A 15,021-nucleotide genomic window follows, 5' to 3' on the forward strand; every position below is an offset into this window, starting at 1 on the left:
ATGTCTTATAAAATCAAAACGTATATGGGCTACATGATTCTATTGATGATTTGAAAAAGTAGCAAAAAAAAGCTTGCTCTCTGTTCCTTGACTTAGGCTGCACAGCTGTCCTCTGACCAGCTGTCCTCTGACCAGCTGAACCCCCCCCCCCTTCCATTTGTTGCTACTCGCTGTTTATTATCTATGCATAGTCACTTCACCCCTACCTTCATGTACAAATGACTTCTAACCTGTACCCCCACACACTGACTCAGTACTGGTACCCCCTGTATATGGCCTCATTATTGTTATGTTATTCTGTTACTTTTTATACTTTTTTACTTTAGTTTATTTGGTAAATATTTTAAATATACTCTTCTTGAACTGCACTGTTGGTTAAGGGGATATAAAGTAAGCATTTCACTGTGAGGTCTACACTGTTGGTTAAGGGCGTGTAATTAAGCATTTCACTGTGAGGTCTACACTGTTGGTTAAGGGCGTGTAATTAAGCATTTCACTGTGAGGTCTACACTGTTGGTTAAGGGCGTGTAATTAAGCATTTCACTGTGAGGTCTACACTGTTGGTTAAGGGCGTGTAATTAAGCATTTCACTGTGAGGTCTACACTGTTGGTTAAGGGCGTGTAATTAAGCATTTCACTGTGAGGTCTACACTGTTGGTTAAGGGCGTGTAATTAAGCATTTCACTGTGAGGTCTACACTGTTGGTTAGGGGCGTGTAATTAAGCATTTCACTGTGAGGTCTACACTGTTGGTTAGGGGCGTGTAATTAAGCATTTCACTGTGAGGTCTACACTGTTGGTTAAGGGCGTGTAATTAAGCATTTCACTGTGAGGTCTACACTGTTGGTTAAGGGCGTGTAATTAAGCATTTCACTGTGAGGTCTACACTGTTGGTTAAGGGCGTGTAATTAAGCATTTCACTGTGAGGTCTACACTGTTGGTTAAGGGCGTGTAATTAAGCATTTCACTGTGAGGTCTACACTGTTGGTTAAGGGCGTGTAATTAAGCATTTCACTGTGAGGTCTACACTGTTGGTTAAGGGCGTGTAATTAAGCATTTCACTGTGAGGTCTACACTGTTAGTTAGGGGCGTGTAATTAAGCATTTCACTGTGAGGTCTACACTGTTGGTTAGGGGCGTGTAAAGTAAGCATTTCACTGTGAGGTCTACACTGTTGGTTAAGGGTGTGTAAGTAAGCATTTCACTGTGAGGTCTACACTGTTGGTTAAGGGCGTGTAAGTAAGCATTTCACTGTGAGGTCTACACTGTTGGTTAAGGGCGTGTAAGTAAGCATTTCACTGTGAGGTCTACACTGTTGTTTAAGGGCGTGTAATTAAGCATTTCACTGTGAGGTCTACACTGTTGGTTAGGGGCGTGTAAGTAAGCATTTCACTGTGAGGTCTACACTGTTGGTTAAGGGCGTGTAAAGTAAGCATTTCACTGTGAGGTCTACACTTTTGGTTAAGGGCGTGTAATTAAGCATTTCACTGTGAGGTCTACACTGTTGGTTAAGGGCGTATAAGTAAGCATTTCACTGTGAGGTCTACACTGTTGGTTAGGGGCGTGTAAGTAAGCATTTCACTGTGAGGTTTACACTGTTGGTTAAGGGCGTGTAATTAACCATTTCACTGTGAGGTCTACACTGTTGGTTAAGGGCGTGTAAAGTAAGAATTTCACTGTGAGGTCTACACTGTTGGTTAGGGGCGTGTAAGTAAGCATTTCACTGTGAGGTCTACACTGTTGGTTAAGGGCGTGTAAAGTAAGCATTTCACTGTGAGGTCTACACTGTTGGTTAAGGGCGTGTAAGTAAGCATTTCACTGTGAGGTCTACACTGTTGGTTAAGGGCGTGTAAGTAAGCATTTCACTGTGAGGTCTACACTGTTGGTTAAGGGCGTGTAAAGTAAGCATTTCACTGTGAGGTCTACACTTTTGGTTAAGGGCGTGTAATTAAGCATTTCACTGTGAGGTCTACACTGTTGGTTAAGGGCGTATAAGTAAGCATTTCACTGTGAGGTCTACACTGTTGGTTAGGGGCGTGTAAGTAAGCATTTCACTGTGAGGTTTACACTGTTGGTTAAGGGCGTGTAAAGTAAGAATTTCACTGTGAGGTCTACACTGTTGGTTAGGGGCGTGTAAGTAAGCATTTCACTGTGAGGTCTACACTGTTGGTTAGGGGCGTGTAAGTAAGCATTTCACTGTGAGGTCTACACTGTTGGTTAAGGGCGTGTAAAGTAAGCATTTCACTGTGAGGTCTACACTGTTGGTTAAGGGCGTGTAAGTAAGAATTTCACTGTGAGGTCTACACTGTTGGTTAAGGGCGTGTAAGTAAGCATTTCACTGTGAGGTCTACACTGTTGGTTAAGGGCGTGTAAAGTAAGCATTTCACTGTGAGGTCTACACTTTTGGTTAAGGGCGTGTAATTAAGCATTTCACTGTGAGGTCTACACTGTTGGTTAAGGGCGTGTAATTAAGCATTTCACTGTGAGGTCTACACTGTTGGTTAGGGGCGTGTAAGTAAGCATTTCACTGTGAGGTTTACACTGTTGGTTAAGGGCGTGTAATTAACCATTTCACTGTGAGGTCTACACTGTTGGTTAAGGGCGTGTAAAGTAAGAATTTCACTGTGAGGTCTACACTGTTGGTTAGGGGCGTGTAAGTAAGCATTTCACTGTGAGGTCTACACTGTTGGTTAAGGGCGTGTAAAGTAAGCATTTCACTGTGAGGTCTACACTGTTGGTTAAGGGCGTGTAAGTAAGCATTTCACTGTGAGGTCTACACTGTTGGTTAAGGGCGTGTAAGTAAGCATTTCACTGTGAGGTCTACACTGTTGGTTAAGGGCGTGTAAAGTAAGCATTTCACTGTGAGGTCTACACTGTTGGTTAAGGGTGTGTAAAGTAAGCATTTCACTGTGAGGTCTACACTGTTGGTTAAGGGCGTGTAAAGTAAGCATTTCACTGTGAGGTCTACACTGTTGGTTAAGGGTGTGTAAAGTAAGCATTTCACTGTGAGGTCTACACTGTTGGTTAAGGGCGTGTAAAGTAAGCATTTCACGGTAAGGTCTACACTTGTACTCGGTGCATGTGACAAATAAAGTTTGATTTTATCAAGTGATCATATTTCCACAGGCCACATTCAACAGCCTGATCAACTCTATGTGAAGGAGATGTGTCACGCTGCATCAGGCAAAAGGTGGTCACACCAGATGCCAACAGGTTTTCTGATCCACGGTCCTACTTGTTTTTAACGTATAATATATGTGACCAAAAGATGCATATCTGTATTCTCAGTCATGAAATCCATAGATTAGGGCTTAATGAGTTCATTTCCATTGAAGTGTAGCTTGTAGCAGTGTAACTTGATCTGATGGATTGGCTTGTCCGGCACTTTGTAAAAACCAAGAGTGCATTGAGTGAATGTTGGACGGAGATCCTGGTTCCTTTCTAAACATAGCAATGTGAATACACAGGTTTCGGACCACAAAATAGGTGAAGCGTATGAAAAAGAGTTGAGTCCACATTCAAAGGCAAAGGATTGAGATCGGTTATTTTAAAGAGGACTATGTGTGAACACACCCTAAGGGGAAGTTCACTCTACTCTGAGCTAGACACAGGCAACAGCACAGTGGCTACTGCTTATAGGACAATTATATCAGTACAGTTATACTCAAAACAGTATAGGACATACATTACATGCAGGCTGCTGCTCTCTGCTATCTGCTGTCCCATCAGTGCAGCAGAGGGAGAACTCAGTCCTGCTCTGAGACCTGCCATCATGTCTTATCTCATCTCCACTCCTCATGCTATCTGTGTATCGCACTGGGTAGAAGCTGCCTTTAGGTACAGCTCTAGGATCAGCTCACCCTCTCAATATCCTAACGTACCGATATAGATGGAAAGCAAATCTGAACCTTAAATCACACCACTGTGTGTGTGTGTGTTGTGTGTGTTGTGTGTGTTGGGTGTGTGTGCATGAGTGTCTGTGAGCTTTCAAGTGTATGTACTGTATGTATCTATCTGAATGTGTGTGTGTGTGTGTGTGTGTTTGAGCCATGTCTGCAGCCAGGCTACCCAGGAGGAGTTTGTTCAGAAGGAACATTGTCATAATCCTGTTCTGTTGTGTTGTTTCCCTCCAGGAGATCAGAAACATGCAGAATGAAGAGCTGATGGGGATCAGACGAGAGGAGGAAATGGAGATGTCTGACGATGACATGGAGGATACACACAACCCTGACGAATCAGGTACACACACACACCTGATAGAAAAACTAACACTAACTACACACACACCACACACACTTTCGGGATATGGTTGCTTCCTTTTCTTCTTAGTTGGAGAATAGATCTGTCTCAGTGTCATCAGCTCATTCACTCTCTAAATGGACAAATTAAGTTGGAGAGGAGACCATGCAGAGACAATATAGCGGGCTTCTCCAGGCTGAGTGTGTACGCGTGTGTACTTGTAGAACGGTGTGTGCATGCGTGCCACTCTAATTGGGGATGCTCACAGCTGGAACTGTGTGTGTGTGTGTGCACATACTCGTACACTCAAGTGTGTGTGTGTGTGAGAGAGAGTCAGAGAGAGAGAGTGTGTGTGTGTGTGCACGGCTAGTAGACACTCTGAGACAACTATCAATCATCCAGTAAGCACCTTTATGGCAAAATAACAGGTCATATATCAATATGGAGCAGGTGTAACAAACATATGGCCTACGGGTCCAATACAGTGGGGGATTAGCTCATCTAGCCTAAAACCAAATCGAAACTGTGTAGAAATGATAATGGACCTACATTCATACTGTTTATTGACTATGCCCAGCTCACTAATACAGTGTTTCCTCTGCAGTCATTTAGCTGTGGCGCTGCGCCACGGCAAAATCATTGCCGCCACGGCAAAAGAATAAATAAATAAAAATCTTTCTGCTGAGGTGTACTTTGAAGATACTGGAACAGTCCACAATTAATTTTCCTTTGCAAACAAAATAAGTAATGACCTATCCGGCTTGTTGTGATTGTTGTGTGAGAGAAATATTCCAAATCAAATCAAATTGTATTTGTCACATACACATGGTTAGCAGATGTTAATGCGAGTGTAGCGAAATGCTTGTGCTTCTAGTTCCGTCAATTCAGTAATAACCAACAAGTAATCTAGCTAAAAATTCCAAAACTACTACCTTATAGACACAAGTGTAAGGGGATAAAGAATATGTACATAAGATATATGAATGAGTGATGGTACAGAGCGGCATAGGCAAGATATAGTAGATGGTATTGAGTGCAGTATATACATATGAGATAAGTATGTAAACAAAGTGGCATAGTTAAAGTGGCTAGTGATACATGTATTACATAAGGATTCAGTAGATGGTATAGAGTACAGTATATACATATACATATGAGATGAATAATGTAGGGTATGTAAACATTATATTAGGTAGCATTGTTTAAAGTGGCTAGTGATATATTTTACATCATTTCCCATCAATTCCCATTGTTAAAATGGCTGGAGTTGAGTCAGTGTGTTGGCAGCAGCCACTCAATGTTAGTGGTGGCTGTGTAACAGTCTGATGGCCTTGAGATAGAAGCTGTTTTTCAGTCTCTCGGTCCCAGCTTTGATGCACCTGTACTGACCTCGCCTTCTGGATGATAGAGGGGTGAACAGGCTCGGGTGGTTGTTGTCCTTGATGATCTTTATGGCCTTCCTGTGACATCGGGTGGTGTAGGTGTCCTGGAGGGCAGGTAGTTTGCCCCCGCTGATGCGTTGTGCAGACCTCACTACCCTCTGGAGAGTCTTACGGTTGTGGGCGGAGCAGTTGCCGTACCAGGCGGTGATACAGCCCGATAGGATGCTCTCGATTGTGCATGTGTAGAAGTTTGTGAGTGCTTTTGGTGACAAGCCGAATTTCTTCAGCCTCCTGAGGTTGAAGAGGCGCTGCTGCGCCTTCTTCACGATGCTGTCTGTGTGGGTGGACCAATTCAGTTGGTCTGTGATGTGTACGCCGAGGAACTTAAAATTTACTACCCTCTCCACTACTGTTCCATCGATGTGGATAGGGGGATGTTCCCTCTGCTGTTTCCTGAAGTCCACAATCATCTCCTTAGTTTTGTTGACGTTGAGTGTGAGGTTATTTTGCTGACACCACACTCCGAGGGCCCTCTCCTCCTCCCTGTAGGCCGTCTCGTCGTTGTTGGTAATCAAGCCTACCACTGTTGTGTCGTCCGCAAACTTGACGATTGAGTTGGAGGCGTGCGTGGCCACGCAGTCGTGGGTGAACAGGGAGTACAGGAGAGGGCTCAGAACGCACCCTTGTGGGGCCCCAGTGTTGAGGATCAGCGGGGTGGAGATGTTGTTGCCTACCATCACAGGGCGGGGTCGAGACCCAGGGTCTCGAGCTTGATGAACAGCATTCTCACATAGGTATTCCTCTTGTCCAGATGGGTTAGGGCTGTGTGCAGTGTGGTTGAGATTGCATCGTCTGTGGACCTATTTGGGCGGTAAGCAAATTGGAGTCGGTCTAGTGTGTGAGGTAGGGTGGAGGTGATATGGTCCTTGACTAGTCTCTCAAAGCACTTCATGATGACGGAAGTGAGTGCTACGGGGCGGTAGTCGTTTAGCTCAGTTACCTTAGCTTTCTTGGGACCAGGAACAATGGTGGCCCGCATGAAGCATGTGGGAACAACAGACTGGGATAGGGATTGATTGAATGTCCGTAAACACACCAGCCAGCTGGCCTGCGCATGCTCTGAGGGCGGCTGGGGATGCCATCTGGGCCTGCAGCCTTGCGAGGGTTGACACGTTTAAATGTTTTCCTCACGTCGGCTGCAGTGAAGGAGAGTCCGCATGTTTTAGTTGCGGGCAGTGTCAGTGGCACTGTATTGTCCTCAAAGCGGGCAAAAAAGTTATTTAGTCTGCCTGGGAGCAAGACATCCTGGTCCGTGACAGTGCTGGTTTTCTTTTTGTAATCCGTGATTGACTGTAGACTCTGCCACATACCTCTTGTGTCTGAGCCGTTGAATTGAGATTCTACTTCGTCTCTATACTGACGCTTAGCTTGTTTGATTGACTTGCGGATGGAATAGTTACACTGTTTGTATGGGGTCATGTTTCCAGTCACCTTGCCCTGATTAAAAGCAGTGGTTCGCGCTTTCAGTTTCACGCGAATGCTGCCATCAATCCACGGTTTATGGTTTGGGAATGTTTTAATCGTTGCTATGGGAACAACATCTTCAACGCACGTTCTAATGAACTCGCTCACCGAATCAGCGTATTCATCAATGTTGTTGTCTGACGCAATACGGAACATATCCCAGTCCACGTGATGGAAGCAGTCTTGGAGTGTGGAATCAGATTGGTCGGACCAGCGTTGAACAGACCTCAGCGCGGGAGCTTCTTGTTTTAGTTTCTGTCTGTAGGCAGGGATCAACAAAATGTAGTTGTGGTCAGCTTTTCCGAAAGGAGAGCAAGGGCCTTGTATGCGTTGCGGAAGTTGGAATAGCAATGATCCAAGGTTTTTCCAGCCCTGGTTGCGCAATCGATATGCTGATAAAATTTAGGGAGTCTTGTTTTCAGATTAGCCTTGTTAAAATCCCCAGCTACAATGAATACAGCCTCCGGATATATGGATTCTGGTTTGCAAAGAGTCAAATAAAGTTCGTTCAGGGCCATCGATGTGTCTGCTTGGGGGGGAATATATACGGCTGTGATTATAATCGAAGAGAATTCCCTTGGTAGATAATGCGTCGACATTTGATTGTGAGGAATTCTAAATCAGGTGAACAGAAGGACTTGAGTTCGTGTATGATGTTGTGGCAACACCACGTCATGTTAACCATGAAGCATACGCCCCCGCCCCTCTTCTTACCAGAAAGATGTTTGCTTCTGTTGGCGTGATGCGTGGAGAAACCAGCTGGCTGCACCGACTCCGGTAGCATCTCTCCGGTGAGCCATGTTTCCGTGAAGCAAAGAACGTTACAGTCTCTGATGTCCCTCTGGAATGCTACTGGAATGCTACCCTTGCTCGGATTTCATCAACCTTGTTGTCAACAGACTGGACATTGGCGAGGAGAATGCTCGGGAGTGGTGCACAATGTGCCCGTCTCCGGAGTCTGACCAGAAGAACGCTTCGTTTTCCCCTTTTACGAAGTCGTTTTTTGGGGTCGCCGGCTGGGATCCATTCCGTTGTCCTGTGTGAAAGGCAGAACACAGGATCCGCTTCGCGAAAGTCATATTCTTGGTCGTACTGATGGTGAGTTGACTTGCTCCTATGTTCAGTAGTTCTTCTCCACTGTATGTAATGAAACCCAAGGTACCAATGTAAGAAATAACACGTAAAAAAAAACAAAAAAATGCATAGTTTCCTAGAAACGCAAATCGCGGCCATCTCTGTCGGCGCCCGAAGTAGAACTTGAGGCGCATTCAAGTTACGAGTGCCATAAGGAGGGAAATTCAAGAATTGAATAAAGGCTGCAAAAATAGGCTACCTTTATTTAGCAGGTTACTATAAACCTTCACCAGCGCACCGGTTTACACTTGATTTGGACTGTGTATGGTCTAATGAAGGAAAGTCTGAATAAATGTAATAATGAACTGATAATTAACTGAATTATCGAAAATTAATCAGCCTACCTGCTTGCACTTTGTGCAGGCTGTGTATCCATCTACCGCATTGTCCTTCCAAACTAGGGATTTCACTCTAGCAGCACCTGTTTCCACGATAGTGTCGTATTCCCTTATCATAACCGTTCTTTTTTTCCGGTTAGGCCAACATTAGTCATTTTCGTTTGAGCTAAAGCTATCCAGGGAAAGTAATCTGGGTAACGTGTCATTTTCTCACTTGGGGAGAGGGAAATAAACTCTGCGAGTGGACATATTAGAATGTTTTAGCACCACTCGAGTAAGGGACAGTTCCCAGGTCCACACCCACTCATGGATGAGTGGCTGGTAGCCTTATGTCTGCCTCACTGCGCACTGGGTTTTTTCAAAGTCTTATCTTGATTTCAAATGTCTCCAACCCGCAATGTAATTGTTCTGAACCTAGAGCCATCCCAAGGGTTGAAAGAATGTTGTCGTTCCACCTGTCAGCGGATTATTTTGCGGCTCACCAACGGGTAACCATGGGTATCCGACCCCATGCAGGACTCTACTAATGATTAGCCCAATAGGGTAAATGCAGATAGGCAACCGCATGCTTCAACCAATTTATTTATAGCCACTATGCTGCTCGTGGACCACGCATATAGCATACCAGGCTATATGCGTGGTCCAATATGTTAATAATAATAATAATAATAATTTGTAAAAATAATTTGACCAATTTCTGGAGGTGAAAATTTTATTTCCACCTTTTCAGACCCCAAAAACAGTTCAACCCCTCCTCTGCAACTTTTTCCCCCCACTGCTAAACATTTTTCCAGAGGATACACTGAGCTAATAATATCTGAAATGAAAAGTAGACCGTCAGGGAGCACAGAAAATACCAAAAACGACTGATTGAGGAATATTATTTGTACATTATTTGTACAAGGAAATATCATGGAAAAAATATTTTTTTTATCCTGAAAAACTCCCCAGTCCTTAACGATTACAAGCATACACATAATATGAAGCAGGCAACACTATGCTTAAAATATGGAGAGTAGTGCTCAGTAATGTGTTGTGATATATTTTCCCCTAACATAAAGCTTTGTATTCAGGACAAAAGTAAATTGATTTGCCACATTTTTTTGCAGTATTACCTTAGTGCCCTGTTGCACACAGTGTCATGACGTGACAGTTATTTATTGAATAATTACTTACTATGTTTGTTCGTGGATTAAATTAATCATGTAACATTTAACTCATTAGGAATATGGGGCACCACAGGAGAAGTTGTTTACCAAGTTACCGTCTCCCGAAATCACTCAAGAATATACAGTTGAAGTCAGAAGTTTACATACACATAGGTTGGAGTCATTAAAACTGGGTTTTCAACCACTCCACACATTTCTTGTTAACAAACCATAGTTTTGGCAAGTCGGTTAGGATATCTACTTTGTGAATGACACAAGTCATTTTTCCAACAATTGTTTACAGGCTAATTATTTCACATAATTCACTGTATCACATTTCCAATGGGTCAGAAGTGTACATACACTAAAATGACTGTGCCTTTAAACGGCTTGGAAAATTCCAGAAAATGATGTCATGGCTTTAGAAGCTTCTGATAGGCTACATAATTTACATAATTTGAGTCAATTGGAGGTGTACCTGTGGATGTATTTCAAGGGCTACCTTCAAACCCAGTGTCTCTTTGCTTGACATCATGGGAAAATCTAAAGAAATCAGACCTCTGGTCTGGTTCATCCTTGGGAGCAATTTCCAAACGCCTGAAGGTGCCACGTTCATCTGTACATACAATAGTACATTTCACATAAACACTATGGGACCACGCAGCCGTTATATCACTCAGGAAGAAGCCATGTTCTGTCTCCTAAAGATGAACTTACTTTGGTGCGAAAAGTGCAAATCAATCCCAAAACAACAGCAAATGACCTTGTGAAGATGCTGAAGGAAACAGATACAAAAGTATCTATATCCACAGCAAAACAGTCAACTGTCCTCTGGTCTGATGAAACAAAAATGAAACTGTTTGGCTATAATGACCATTGTTATGTTTAGAGGAAAAAGGGGGAAGCTTGCAAGGTGAAGAACACCATCCCAAACGTGAAGCACGGGGGTGTCGGCATCATGTTGTCGGGATGCTTTGCTTCAGGAGGGACTGGTGCACTTTACAAAATAGATGGCATCATGAGGCAGGAAAATTACGTGGATATATTGAAGCAACATCTCAAGACATCAGTCAGGAAGTTAAAAACTTGGTCGCAAATGGGACTTCCAAATGGACAATGACCCCAAAGTTGCGGCAAAATGGCTTAAGGACAACAAAGTCAACGTTTTGGAGTGGCCATCAAAGCCCTGACCCCAGTCCTACAGAAAATTTGTGGGCAAAACTGAAAAAGTGTGTACGAGTAAGGAGGCCTACAAACCTGACTCAGTTACACCAGCTCTGTCAGGAGAAATGGGCCAAAATTCACCCAACTTATTGTGGGACGCTTGTGGAAGGCTACCCAAAATACTAATTGAGTGTTTGTAAACGTCTGACCCACTAGGAATGTGATGAAATAAATAAAATATTAAATAAATCACTCTCTCTGCTATTATTCTGCTATTATTCTTATTTCACATTCTTAAAATAAAGTGGTGATCCTAACTGACCTAAGACAGGGAATTTTTACAAGTACTAAATGTCAGGAATTGTGAAATACTGAGTTTAAATGTATTCGGCTAAGGTGTATGTAAACTTCTGACTTCAGCTGTATGTCTATCGATAACAGTCAGTAATTGATCATTTCCTCATATCGGTATCATTTTGAACGTCGCAGACTTCATAAATCAGCACAAACCCGAGTCTTTCTAATCATTCCATACCACACAAATTGATTTTATTATTTATTTACTAACAAACTAAATGATAACACAAGATACACACACACGGTATAGGTTATTGATTAGAAACTTAATAAGGTTAGACAACAATATGACACTTGTTACACAAGATGGAGAGAGAAAGCAAGAAAGAGAGGCAACACTTGTACACACTCACAGTAACCCTAATACCTGCCCCGAATGCCGCTCTTTTGTGTAAGAAGTAATGCATGTATTTACGTGTTGAATGTCTTTGTCTGGTATCTCTGTTGGGCCCAGGCCTTCGTGGAAAGGGTTCCGCTTTGTGAGAAGGGTTTCGATTGGGCCTTCTACTTCGGATGGCCTTCTCCTTCGTTCTCGGGTGTAAATCTCTGATTGTTCACAATGTCACAATGTCCTTCTTATTAGTTGTCTGTTTACTTGCACTCATTCTGGAAGAGTGGTCTTCTGAGGATGGCTAATCAACCGTGTCGATGATCCCCAGACAGGTGATGAGAGCCGTGAGGATTTGAAGAGAATAACCGGATGGTCCTACTTAAATTCACTTTCTTAGATACAGTACTTAGAACAGCTACTCAACCGTAGCATTGATTGTTAAAGGTTCGTTTGTCTTCAACCTCGTGTTGAGTTCCAGGGTTGTGACAAATGTAGACCTAGCTGCAGCTTGTGGTCCATTTAGTCTGGTATGTTAATTCTTAACTTTAATACCCTCTGTAAAAAAGGGGGTGTTTTTGTCTTGCTGAACACGCTCTCTGTGTTATGCAGGTGAATGAGGACCCAAAAGCGACTTGGCGAAAACAGAGTCTTTATTCCAGTAAAGGAAATAGGCAATACTCCTAGACAAATCGGAGCAGAAAACAAAACATAAAAAACTAATTCCACTCGTAGTGACGAGGACAGACTGGAGACTCGACCATAAACTGTAGGTTGCCTCGGGAAGGCACCGACCGTAGCAGACTCAGACACCTGCTCACACGCAGCATCTGAGGGAAACAAGACACGACAGGGCGAGACAAAGACACAGCACGGTGAACAATATACAAGGATCCGACAGGACAGAAACGGAAGACAAGGGGAGAAATAGGGACTCTAATCAGAGGGCAAGATACGGAACAGGTGTGAAAAGATTAGATGATTGATTAGGGGAATAGGAACAGCTGGGAGCAGGAATGGAACGATAGAGAGAAGAGAGAGAGGGAGGGAGAGAGAAAAAAGGGAACGAACCTAATAAGACCAGCAGGGGGAAAACGAACAGAAGGGAAAGCAAAATGACAAGACAATATAAGACAAAACATGACACTCTGGGCTCCCTGGAGCGTGGATAGTTACGAGGCAATGTATCCTAATCACTATGAGGTCGTTAGAGAACAAAACATCACAAGCCTATCGTCACAAAAACGTTTTCTTCATCCTTGATATTTTCTACACCACGTAAAGGATGTAAACCTGATATACACCGTGTAAAAGCTCAAGTTACAATGTTTTTGTTATAACGTCTTTATATAATTTTTTATGACATCATAAAATAGACGTTCATTTTCCATATTCCATCTCTCATCATTCCCAACATTTAGGTGATGAATTGCATTGTCCAGGGTTCATTGTTTGATGTTGAAGTTTTGGGCGGAAAACTCTTCTGTAACAAAAAGACATTTCCATTCACCCATACTAAAGACCAGAAAGGAGTCATCTGCTGCATTACAATATTCAATTGACGTGAGGTGTCATAAAACCACCATATCAATCCCCCCCCCCCCCCCCTCTGCGGGTGAGAGGGTTCTGTAGACGCTGATCCACTGTCCTGATCTTTGGAAATGCTCACACAGAAGCGCCGCTCCTAGTGGCTCGGGACTTTAATGCAGGCAAGCTTAAATCAGTTTTACCAAATTCTTACCAGCATGTCACTGTGGCTTCTGTGCAACCAGGGGGAAAAAAATCCTAGACCACCTTTACTCCACACAGAGATGCATAAAAAGCTCTCCCGCCCTCCATTTGGCAAATCTGACTGAATTCTATCCTCCTGATTCCTGCTTACAAAGCAAAAACTAAAGCAGGAAGTACCAGTGACACGCTCAATACGGAAGTGGTAAAATGACGTGGATGCTACACTACAGGAATGTTTTGCAAGCACAGGCTGAAATATGTTCTGGGATTCATTTTGAATTTTTTATTTTTTTATTTAACCTTTATTTAACCAGGAAGAGCTCATTGAGATTACAATATCTTTTTCAAGAGCGCCCTGGCCAAGATAGGCAGTACCAAGTCATTACAAAAAAAATACAGACAGACATGAAAAAACTACAAGTAATCTAGTAAAAACCATTGAATTCACAAGAGTATAAAACAGCAAATTAAAAGCATTGACACGTCAGGGAATCAGCCTCAAAATCCTTCATCAGTGATTTACAAACACCAATCGGAAACAAGTTCTTCCAGTTTAAAAGTATTTTGTAAGGTGTTCCAAGACGATGGCGCAGACTACATAAAAGCCCTTTTACCAAATTCAGTTCAGACATTTGGAACAGTTAGCAGGATAAAGTCCAGCGAACGAAGAAAGTACCCACCACATTTCTGAACAATAAAAATGCACAAATAAAAAGGAAGTAAACCCAAAATGGCTTTGTAAATAAAATAATACCAGTGACTGAGCCTATGAGTGACTATTGAAGGCCAGCCAACCCTGGTATACAAAGTGCAGTGGTGCGTAAGGGTTTTGCAGTTTAAAATAAATCTCAAAGTGTCATGGTAAATAGTGTCAATTGATCTCAAACACTGAGCGGAAGCATTCATATATAAAATATCCCCATCCAATGGCATTGAGGAATACGCCACCTCAGTCATCGGCTTCATCAATAAGTGCATCCCCACAGTGATTGTACCTGCATATCCTGACCAGAAGCCAGGGATTACAGGCAACAACCGCATCGAGCTAAAGGCTAGAGCTGCCGCTTTCAAGGAGCAGGAGACTGATCCCACTATCCCCTCAGACGAACCATCAAACAAGCAAAGCGTCAATACAGGATTAAGATTGAATACTGCTACACCAGCTCTGACGCTCGTCGGATATGGCAGGGCTTGAAAACTATTAAGGACTACAAAGGGAAACTCAGACGTGAGCTGCCCAGTGAAGCTAAATGCCTTTTATGCTCGCTTCGAGGCAAGCAACACTGAAGCATGCACGAGAGCACCAGCTGTTCTGGATGACTGTGTAATAACGCTCTCCGTAGCCGATGTGAACAAAATCTTTAAACAGGTCAACATTCACAAAGCTGTTAGGCCAGACGGATTACCAGGACGTGGACTCAAAGCATGCGTGCACCAACTGTCAAGTGTCTTCACTGACATTGACCTATTTGAGAATGCTGTTCATTGACTACAGCTCAGCGTTCAACACCATAGTGCCCAAGAAGCTCATCACTAAGCTAAGGACTCTGGGACAAAACACCTCCCTCTGCAACTGGATCCTGGACTTCCTGACGAGCTGGCCCCAGGCTGATCCAGCTGATCCTTAACACTGGGGACCCTCAGGGGTGTGTACTTAGCCCCCTCCTGTATTCCCTGT

General features: G+C 43.3%; 1 protein-coding gene across 3 annotated transcripts in view; it reads left to right on the plus strand.

The window, feature by feature from the left end:
• Window positions 1-15,021, plus strand: part of LOC124010962 (ecto-NOX disulfide-thiol exchanger 2-like) — a 311,408-nt gene that overhangs the window by 261,376 nt on the left and 35,011 nt on the right. For all 3 annotated transcript variants that reach the window (XM_046323806.1, XM_046323805.1, XM_046323804.1), the window contains exon 9: window positions 4,132-4,237. In XM_046323806.1, the coding sequence (XP_046179762.1) occupies window positions 4,132-4,237 (106 nt within the window). The remainder of the gene's footprint in view (window positions 1-4,131; window positions 4,238-15,021) is intronic.

The sequence above is a fragment of the Oncorhynchus gorbuscha genome, linkage group LG23, assembly GCF_021184085.1.
Source record: "Oncorhynchus gorbuscha isolate QuinsamMale2020 ecotype Even-year linkage group LG23, OgorEven_v1.0, whole genome shotgun sequence".
Classification (NCBI taxonomy): Eukaryota; Metazoa; Chordata; class Actinopteri; order Salmoniformes; family Salmonidae; genus Oncorhynchus; species Oncorhynchus gorbuscha.